Genomic DNA, 11,096 nt, shown 5'->3' on the forward strand with positions numbered 1-11,096 from the left:
GGCTCGAGGCTGATTTTTTTTTTTTCTACCATTGCTAATCACTGTACCTTCGAATCCTTTCCTTCCCCTTGCTCTGTGGGGCTGCCTTTATGACACAGTCACAGGCAAACACCAGGGTGCCCTAGGGCATCCACGTGCACTTCTCCATCATGGAACCAGTCCTGTTTTCACTAATTCAAGTACGCATGTGATGTGGTTGGGCACCTGGGTGGCTCGGTCGGTTAAGCGTCCGACTCTGGACTTCAGCTCAGGTCATGATCTCATGGTTTGTGAATGTGAGCCCCAAGGAGGCCTCTGTGCTGACAGGGCAGAGCCTGCTTGGGATTCGATCTCCCTCGCTCTCTGCCCCTCCCCCACTCACTCTCTATCTCCCTGTCAAAATAAATAAAAATAAACTTAGAAAAAAATCAAGTATGATGTGGCTAATCTAGCCCTTCCCCACAGTCATATTCTTCCTTTCTGGATTTCCTCTGATGGTCTTATCTGCTTATTCTTTTTTTTTTTTTTTTTTTTTTTTAAATTTTTTTTTCAACGTTTATTTATTTTTGGGACAGAGAGAGACAGAGCATGAACGGGGGAGGGGCAGAGAGAGAGGGAGACACAGAATCAGAAACAGGCTCCAGGCTCTGAGCCATCAGCCCAGAGCCCGACGCGGGGCTCGAACTCACGGACCGCGAGATCGTGACCTGGCTGAAGTCGGACGCTTAACCGACTGCGCCACCCAGGCGCCCCTGCTTATTCTTTTTAGTGAAGCTTAGGATCATTTCCTCATCTTTAGTTCTTATTTGGCTAATTCTTACCAGGAGAAATACAGGCTACATTCAAACATCTCAAAATGAAGTCAAGATTAAAATGTAAAAACCAAAAACATAAACATGTCCTAGAAGGAAGGAAGGAAGGAAGTGAGCATTTATATAATAGGAAAGATCTTTCTAGATTTCACAATACCGCCAGAAACTACAAAGACTGATAGATCTTACTACATCAGAAATATACGGTATTTGGTACGCAGAAAAACTTCCAAAAACAAAATTGAAGAAACAAGACAGATAAAAGGCAAATCTGGTCATGTATCCCCAACCCCACCTCATAAGCCCTTAAAGCCCTCAGTGTCTTTCTTCCTGTGGCTCCTGGGTCGGTGGCGGGAGGGGGACACCAAACCTCAGAACAGGACCCCTAACGTATCACCAGGTTGGCCCCTGCCCACCCCTCCAGGGCATCTTGAATGACTCCCCACTTTACCCGAGTGCCCCCAGCCACAAACATCTTCCTTCAGCTGTTCACGGGTGTTATGCTCCCTCTTCTCTGTCTTGAAAGCTCATTCCAGCCCCACACCGACCATCCCCCGCAAACCCTTGAGCCATCCCCAGGCGCTCCTGTACCTTCCTCAGCTCTGTCCTCGACGCTCTCTGCCTCAGGAGGAAACCCCCCAGCCCCATGCTGGCTCTCATCCAGTACAAGCACCAGAGAAAATGATGCTTAAAGGGCCATAGGTGCCAATGAAGGTAAAATCAGTGTGAACGCCCAGAGAGAAGACACATGAGAAGCGGTGGGTGACAACTCTCGCCATCTAGGTTGTGGCACAGAGAGAGTCCGTGAAGGGCGAAAGGCAGCACTGAATTCACTGGCTCTGTGCATCCATGAAAACAACCAGGGCTTTCACAAGCCATAACTGAACAAGAGCCACTCTAGAGAAAATTCTGATATGATTCGAAAGCAATCAACGTCCCAGGACAGTGTCCCTCTGACACTGGTGACGAAAACCTGAGTACTAAGCTCCAGTCATAACCACACGCGCACGCGAGCTGTTTCTCCTCCACCCGGAGAAAAGTGAGAGCCAGCAATATGGTCCTTACTGAAGCCTCAGCTCTGAGGCGGTGGCATAGGGCTCGATGAAACTGTCCTTGTCCACAGAGGTCGCGTCACTCTCAGACAGGGATCTCTGACGAGGCTGAGGAATGGCAACGGTCCGGCCTGTCAGGCTTGTTGTGAGGATGACTGCAGCCAGGGCAGACCTAGGGACAAAAACATCCCAGTGAGAAGGTGACACTCAAACCTGCAAGCTGAAGGCTGATGACAGGACGTAAGAATGAAGGAAGGTTGACCTTCTATTCTACGTTTAGTGCGTTATTTACGGACCACGCGCCTGTCGTCTGTTATGTGCCATCAGACAACCTCATTCCATTATCACGCCAACAGATATTACTGTCATCTCCATTTTCTCATAAAATATAAATGACTTGCCCAAGATTTCCTAGCTCACAGGAGATGGGTCCAGGTCTCTAATCCAGAGAATCTATACTCAAGCAGTTTCCTATTAAAATGGAAGATCAGAATGGAAAAACAAAACAAAACAGGGAGATAGAATAAGATAAAAAAGATTTCAAAAGGCATTTTAAAAATACTTGCAAATTATTCAAAACTGCAATGCTGGAAAGACAGAGCAATGGGTTTACCCTCCCACTTGAGAAAGCAAAACAAAACAACAGATTTACAGTTATGTCAGCTTAATTCCTGAGAGAATTTCCAGGTCACGGCACAGGGAGGTAGAACTGAATTGCAGCCAGGCGGACCTCTTGAGTTGTGGAGACGGAGGTGAGCATCCGGGAACAGCACAGCAGACAGAATTCGCAGGACAGAGTATTGGAAAGGAGAGAGCTAAACAGAGAGCTCCGGAAATCTGCAGACAGCCCCCTGAGCGTTCACAAAATATTCCTCAGTGTGGGAATATGAGGAAACTATCCAAGCCTGGGGGAAGAACCATCCACAACGATTAGAGGATCAGTGCCAGGTGCTTACGCATGGCTGGGGACAGTGCCTGTTCCCACCAGACAGATGGGAAAGAATTATTAATCTACAGGACGCTGGGGACAGTACCTAGAAAGGTCTTGCCTCAGGGAATAATTAGCCCTAGATTGAGCACTGCTTCAGGCTGTACCTAATGAATCATAAAAACAAGACCTAGAAGATCAAACCAGTCTCCAAGTAACTTTACTGTATCCCAGAACAAAATTCCAGAAGATTTGTCAGAATACAAAAACGTCCAGCACACAACAAGGCGAAACTCAGAACAGTGTCTAATCCAGGATAACGAGGCATGCAAAGAGACAGAAAAACATGACCCTAAATGATGAGAAGAATAGAAACCCATTCAGAACTGAACACATGTTAGAATTAGCAGAGAAGGACTACAAAGACAGTTGTTAGAACTAGATTCCATGTGTTCAAAAACCTAAGTAGAAACATGGGAGATTACTTTTATTAAGTTTATTTTTGTTGAGAGAGAACCAGTAGGGGAGAGGCAGAGAGAGGGGAACAGAGGAACCTGAAGTGGGCTCTGTGCTGACAGCAGAGAGCCAGATGCAGGGCTCAAACTCACGAACTGTGAGATCACGACCTCAGCTGAAGTTGGGACGCTTAACCGACTGAGCCACCCAGGTGCCCTGAAACACGGGAGATTATTAAAAAAGACTTGAATTTCATAAGCTGAAAATTACACTGGGTGAGATGGACAGCAGATTACCCACTGCAGAAGAGAAGATTAGTAAAGTTGAAAGCAAAACAAGAGAAAATATCCAAAATGAAACACAGAAAAGAGAAATTAATTTAAAAAAGAAAAGAGCATCATGAGATGTGGAATTAAAAATGCTATTGTTTACATTTTAAGCCACTGAGTTTTGGTGTAATTTGTTACACAACAGTAGATAACGAATACAATAATGCCTTTTCATCAAATGATGCTGGAACGACTGGATATCCACATGCAAAAAAATGAACTTGAATCTGTATCTTCTACACCATATTCAAAACTAAACTCAAACTGAATTATAGGCTTAAAGGTAAAGGCCCAAACTATAAAACTTCTAGAACAAAATATAGCAGAAAATCTTTGTGGCGTTCAGGTAGGCAAAGATTTCTTAGATATGACACGGAAATTATGATTTGTAACAGAAAAAAATTGATATGACAAACTTCATAAAAACTTAGAAACTTCTACTCTTTATTTTTTTAATGTTTATTTATTTATTTTGAGAGAGAGAAAGAGAGAGGGAGAGGGAGTGTGAGAGAGCAGGGAAGAGGCAGAGGGAGAGAGAGAATCCCAACCAGGCTCCCGATGTTGGTGCAGAGCCTGACGTGGGACTCATTCTCACAAACCATGAGATCCTGACCTGAGCCGAAATCAAGAGTCAGACACTTAACCAACTGGCACCCCAGCCTTGTGCTCTTTGAAAGACATTGTTAAGAGAACGAAAAGACAAGCCACGTATGGGAAGAAAATATCTGCAAACCTCTTATTTGGTAAAGGACTTGCATCCAGAATATATAAAGAACTCTTGAGGGGCGTCTGGGTGGCTCAGTTGGTTGAGCGTCTGACTTCAGCTCAGGTCATGATCTCACAGCTTGTGAGTTCGAGCCCCGCGTCAGGCTCTGTGCTGACAGCTCAGAGCCTGGAGCCTACTTCCGATTCTGTGTCTCCCTCTCTCTCCGCCCCTCTCCTACACGTGGTGTCTCTCTCTGCCTCTCAAAAATGAAGAAAACTAATAAAAAAAAATTTAAAGAACTCTTGAAACACAGTAAGAGGAACACAAACAACCCAGTTTTTAATAGTGGGCACAAGAGGTGAACAGAAGCTCCACCAGAGAAGATATACAAATGACAAATGCACATGAAAAGATGCTCAACAACCTTGATTATCAAAGAAATACAAAAAAAAAAAAAAAAAACCCAAAAAACAAAAAAACAAAAAACCCCACCACAATTGGATACTACTACACACCCATTAGAATGTCCAAAATTTAAAAGATTGGCCAAGACAATCCCTCATGTTCTTCCTTTCCAACCCACGCCTGGCAGAATGGGTCCCACAAAGGGGGCTGGTGAGAAGGGCCACTCTGCATCCAGGAGGCAGCGACTGGAGATCACCCCACCAACATTCACCAGTGCATCTGTGGAGTGAGCTTCAAAAGATATGCCCCCTTGGACAGAAAAGATCCAGACAATTGCAAAGAGGGCATTGGGAACTTCAGATGTGCGCATGGACTCCAGGCACAACAGAGCTGCCCGGGCCAAGGAATAAGAAGAAATGGCCCATTCCAGATCAGTATATGGCCATCCGGAAAGCATAAGGAGGACGCAGATTCACCAAACAAACAAGCTCTATACATTGTTATCTATGCACTTTTCGCCACTTTCAAAATCCTGTAAACGGGCAATACGAGTTAGAACCAATGTCAAAGTGAATGTATAAAACCACACACACACACACACACACACACACACACACGACTGACCAAAGTAAGTGCTGGTGAGGATGTGAAGCAACTGGAACTCATACAATACTGGTCAGAACACAAATTAAATAAAAACTTTGGAAGATACAGTGACAGTTACTTAATAAATATATACCTAGTACATGACCCACCTCTTCTACTCCTGGGTATTTATCCGAGAAAAATGAAAGCATATGTGGGAAACCAAAGATTTGTGCACCAATGTTCACAGCACCTTTATTTCTACAATAATAAAACCCTAAAACAACTCAAATATCCCTCCACAGGCAAATGGAGAAACAAACTGTGACACATTTATCATTCATGTCATGGAACACTACTCAGCAATGAAAAGCATGGATTACTGATTTTCACGACAATATGGGTGAATCTCAAAATAATCATGCTGAATCAAAGAAGCTGGCATGATTATCTTGTGTAATTCCATGTATATAGAATTCTAGAAAATGCAGACTAACCTCATGTGACAGAAAGCAGAGCAGTGGCTGCCTGGGCTCGGGGGTGAGGGTAGTTTGGGCAGAGGCAGGGGATGTGAGAGAGGAGGACAAGGAGGGAGGAATCACAAAGGGGCATGAGGGAACCTTAGGGGACCATGGATATATTTATTATCTTGATTGCAATGATGGTTTTTTTTTTTTTTTCAAATGTAAAGATTTGTTTTATTTCTACTGGGGGAAGAAGGAGGATAAATAGAACTGTTTTCCAATTTGCTCTCCACTGTATACACACATACCCACACGCATACATACACATACACACACCAAAAATACTCCAACAAAAAACAAAACAAAAAACTGAGAATCAAACACCAAGACACCCTCAATCTGCACCAATACTTCGTATTTTGACCAAAAGAACAGATCCTGGGAGGAAGTGCAAAATGCAAAACCAAATGACCGAAAAATGCTGAACAAACAGCATTATTAATATACAAAATATTTATATTACCGAACTAGTAACAATTGGTGTTCTCCATGTCTGTAAAACTTTGGAACCACATAGCTGATTTGTTAAATCTAGTCCATGCCAGCTTCCAAACACCAGGAAAAATTTTTTAGTTAGCTTCATTCTTTGATGCCTCATCAAAATTTTCTACGAGATCTGGAATATCATCCTCCTCCTCATCAATGTCTTCTGGTTTTGGTGCTTTGCTATCCAACACTTGCCGAGGGAACTGTTCAGCTAACTTCCTAAGACTTTTTAAGCTGTCAGCACCAAGCTGACTTAATATTCCAGGAAGCATTTCTGTGATTGGTTTGGCTTCTGCATGACCAGTAATTGCAAAGGTGTTAGCAGAAAGGGAAGCTTGGACTTTGGGATTGTTGAAATGAATAACTGTCCCATCCATCGTCTTTAATCATGTTCACCTCTTCAACACCAGCTATATTATTCACAGCCAGTTTTTTTAGAGAACTCTGAAGTTTTTTCTCATCAGCCGTAGCTGTTCTATGTACCACCTTCTTCTTTCTGCGAGCTGTACCCTTGCCCCCTATCCGGACCTGAGCCTGAAGTTTGGCTAACTTTTCTTGATTCATGCTGTTGGTAAACCTGAAGCCGGGAGGGTCCCAACAACAGCACGCGGCAAGAGCAAGATGGCTGCCTCCTGCAATGATGGTTTTGTGCGTGTAAACACGTCATATGTGTACCGTTTATTAAATGTTCATTACACCTCAATAAAACCGATTTAATAAAGATAAAAGACTGTTTAAGGCAAAAATAGTAATAATATATTGCGGGGCTTATAACACAGATTAAATCTATAACATATATATATTGCGGGGCTCATAACACAGATTATATCTATAACATAGATTTAAAAATGTATCACTGGGGTGCCTGGGTGGTGGCTCAGTAGGTTAAGTGTCCAACTCTTGATTTCGGCTCAGGTCATGATCTTGCAGTTTGGTGAGTCTGAGCCCCGCACTGGGCTCTGTGCTGACAGCGCTTGGGATTCTCTCTCTCCCTCTCTCTCTGTCCCTCTCCTGCCCCCCCAAAATAAATAAACTTAAAAAAAAATTAAAATGTACGACAACAGTAACAACTGCTTACTTCACTGTAACACTACATGTGAAGCACAGTAACACCTAAGTTTAATCTGAACGCCATTCTTTAATTTTTAAAAGATGTAGACATATGCCAAATGTGCCAAAGCCTTGTTGAGGATGGAATGAAATAATGCTTTTGAAGCACCTGCAACAGTCCTCGGCAAGAGTAAACACTAATAAATGGCTACTCGTGTTAACAACATGGTACTTAAGGAAGAAACAAACACTAAAAATATTTCAAAGTGTTTTTTCTCACCAGGCATACAATATTCTAGTTTCAAGGAACACTCAAACAAAGGTTCTCACTGCCGATTCACTGGAAAGCCAAGCCACGTATTCACGTTTTTTAGGGACAAAAAATAGTCTAAAATTCTCCTGTGTCTAAACCCTTAGAAGGCACAGGCAGGGGTCTTAGGTATAAAAGAAAATCAGTTCTCTGGTGTTAGAAGCACTGGAAATGGGGGAATCCTAGGCCCTGGAGAGTGAACACATTTCTCCTTCTTTCCCCAAAACCAGCTCTTTTATTTATTTTTTTAATGTTTATTTATTTATTTTGAGACAGAGAGAGTACACGAGCGGAGGAGGGACAGAGAGAGAAAGAGAATATCCCAAGCAGGCTCCATGTTATCAGTGCAGAGCCCAATGAGGGCTCGAACTCATGAACTGTGAGATCACGACCTGAGCCAAAACCAAGAGCCGGATGCTTAACAGACTGAGCCACCCAGGCGCCCCCAAAATCAGTTCTTTTAAAAGGCAAACTTGTGCTTCAAAAGAATAATTATGTGCATAATTCAAATTCCTTTCAGTATCCTATGAGCTTGGGCTTTAAAGCTTTATATTTGGAAAAATACTAATTGCATTCAATTATGAAATGTCCGAACTCCATGCACTTGAAAAGGATAGACCATCATCCCACAGAAACCATATTAAGTGCTTCATTATGGAACCATGATAAACACTTTGAAGGACATGAATCTAATGGACCTACTTGTGATTTTCTTACCAGTTTCAACAGTTCCAGGACTTACCACTTGGCAGCTGGGCACAAGAGTGACCTCAATGCCTGCTCACCTGAGACTCACCTTGGTCTCTCTGGAGAAGGGTTGGGACTGCGGGGAGGAGGTGTGCGGGGCACAGCTGGCTTCGGTGCGATGCTGGCTGCAGGTAGGAGGCCATGGATGATGTGTTTCTGCACAAATGAAACCTGGCTGGGTCACTGGTGTATGGGATCGCCCGGGTCCCGTCACCACCCCTCCTTGGGCCTAAGAGAAGACACCTGCACTGGCCACCCAGGGATCAAATCCCACCAGGAACCCACCTGGCCAGGTAAGCATGCCCACCCAGAGAATATACTGCAGCTGCCCATTGTGGGGTCCTCTTGTCTTTCCCTTCTCAGAGGGGCCTCCCTGACAATCCCTCAGAATCATTCTCTAGAACTCCACTTGTCTCACAGCATGACCCCCGATGACTCTAGTCCCTCACTTACTGCCCCCCGCGGAATGGAAGCTTCTTGAGAGCAGGCAATCTTCTTGTTTTTATCACCCTGGAACTCAAGCACTTCCCTCCTTACTCAACATCTGGTAGAAGCTTATGAAAGATTTTAGTTTATCTCAAAGATGCAGAGTAATTGGGGGCACCTGGGTGGCTCAGTCGGTTAAGCATCCGACTTTTGACTCACAATCTCACCATTCATGGGTTCGAGCCCCACGTCAGGCTCTGTGCTGACAGCTCAGAGCCTGGAGCCTGCTTCAGATTCTGTGTCTCCCTCTCTCTCTGCCCCTCCCCTGCTCATGCTCTGTCTCTCTCTGTCTCTCTCTCTCAAAAATAAACATAAAATTAAAAAAAAATTTTAAAAAGATGCAGAATAATGAAAACTAGTTCCTATGCACAATGAAAATCAGAGAATCTGGCTTTAGACAACTGGCAATTATTCAGAAGGTTTTTTTTTTTTTTTAGGTTTATTTATTTATTTTGAGAGAGAGACAGAGCCAGTGGGGTAGGGGCAGAGAGACAGGAGAGAAAGAGAGACTCCCAAGCACTGGCGGTGCAGAGCCCGATGTGGGGCTTGAACTCAGGAACCATGAGATCATGACCTGAGCCGAAATCAGAGTTGGACACTTAACCAAGTGAGCCACCAAGGCACCCCCAGAAGTTTCTGAGTATAACCCAGTCTTCACTTTCTAGGCACTAGTCATTCATTCACACCTACTAGAGGTGAAACACCAGGACTGCAATGAAGAAAACTTGTCTTCATCCTCAAGGTAATAGAGTGTACAGGGAAGGCACCCAAGTACTTATTATGTAACAGAGAATTATGGGACGTGCCAAGGGAAAGGTAAAGACAAATTTGGTGCTGCGGCGGCACAGGGAGGGAAGGGCTCCTTCAGGTCTGGAGGTCAGCAAGGGGACCTCTTCCCATTGGAGAAAATCACAGAGGCATTTAGATTGGGTCATCAAAGATGGCCATTGCTCTCACATGTGGGAAGTGAGATGGAAAAGTATTCTAGGAATAGGGAACAGCATGAACAATGGAAAGAAGCAAGACATTAGTGGCTGTGTTCTAGAAATAACAAATAATCCAGTTTGCTGGAATACAGCAAATGCAGAAGCCTCTGAGAAGGGGAGGCTAGAAGAATGGGCTGGTAGTAAGAGTGGGGATTGTTCCCACTTAAGAGTTTTTATATGTGACTAAGGAGAACCTGTGCCCTAGCGAGGAGCACCCACTGAAATTGGTCCCTTGAAAGACTAATCAGGCAGTGGTAGGCATGAAATTGGGAGTATGAGCCTACACTGACAGAGTGATAAGTTTTGGAGGGAAGCATTCCAGGCAGAAGGAACAGCAAAGGCAAAGGCCTGAAGGAACAGAAGAAATGGCTGGAGCGTGCAGGGGCGGGGGGGAGCGAGGGGGGACGGGGTGGGGAGAGCGGCGGAAAGGATGAGGAGCAATGGGTTTTAAGGAGGGCAGTTAGCACGATCAGATGTCCGTTTTAAAAGAACGCCTCTGGCTGCCTGGTGGAGAACAGACCTAGATGAAGAGCAAGACTGGAAACAGAGAAATAGCGAGGAGCTGCTGCAGCGGTCCAGATAAATGCTGGAAACCGGGGTGGAGGCGGAAACAGCAGCCAGAAGATATGTTTGGTGGGTGGAATCTATGGAACTTGGCTGATGGGTGTGCGCGGTGGGGAGTGGAGGGAGGAATCTTAAGAACGACTTCCCATTGGGGGATTTTCAGTAGTAGAGTAGGTCTGTGCCGGCAGGAGTGCTCCCAGACACCGGAGCAAAAGTTGCATGGGAGACAAGGCGACTCCGGTCTGACTGAGGCCGACCCTGGGATAGAGGATGCTTTCGAACACAAAAAAATCAGGGCTTCTCGAAAGGAAAACCATTTCCTTTAGTGCTGCTACCTGGCTTCAACCTCAGGCCAATCCCAAGCCGTTCCCTCTTAACTCCAAGCTCCCGGGGTCTACTTACAAACTGGCTCTTGCGGCCTTTGCGAAACCCCAGGAGCATCCTTGCTGCGGGGAGGGGCCGGACCAGGGCTGGATGGACGTGCAGATACCTTCACAAGCGAGGGCCGCTCCCTAAAACTTGTGCCCCTCCCGCGGGCCTAGCCTCAGACGCTATTTCTACGCAATGCACTTTGCAACAAAGTCATCCTCCATTGGCTTTGCTTTCTCTTCGACCAATCATAGCCAAGGTTACTCCGCACCCGTCGCTCTTGGCAACCAGTCGTCCCCGTTCAAATGCTCTCCGGGGTGGA

General features: G+C 45.0%; 1 protein-coding gene and 1 pseudogene across 1 annotated transcript in view; both read right to left on the reverse strand.

Moving 5' to 3' along the window:
* CEP89 (centrosomal protein 89) overlaps positions 1–10,964 on the reverse strand; it is a 73,210-nt gene extending 62,246 nt beyond the window's left edge. Inside the window, exons 1-3 of the mRNA XM_025914782.2 lie at positions 10,808–10,964; positions 8,419–8,525; positions 1,857–2,015 (exon numbers count right to left, since the gene is read on the reverse strand). Of these exons, the coding sequence (XP_025770567.2) occupies positions 1,857–2,015; positions 8,419–8,525; positions 10,808–10,846 (305 nt within the window). The 5' untranslated portion in view covers positions 10,847–10,964. The remainder of the gene's footprint in view (positions 1–1,856; positions 2,016–8,418; positions 8,526–10,807) is intronic.
* On the reverse strand, positions 5,937–7,263 carry LOC147573511 (transcription factor BTF3 homolog 4 pseudogene; annotated as a pseudogene).
* Positions 10,965–11,096: the final 132 nt, after the last annotated feature.

This window comes from Puma concolor, chromosome E2 (genome assembly GCF_028749965.1).
Source record: "Puma concolor isolate L17-30 chromosome E2, mPumCon1.1.hap2, whole genome shotgun sequence".
Taxonomy (NCBI): domain Eukaryota; kingdom Metazoa; phylum Chordata; class Mammalia; order Carnivora; family Felidae; genus Puma; species Puma concolor.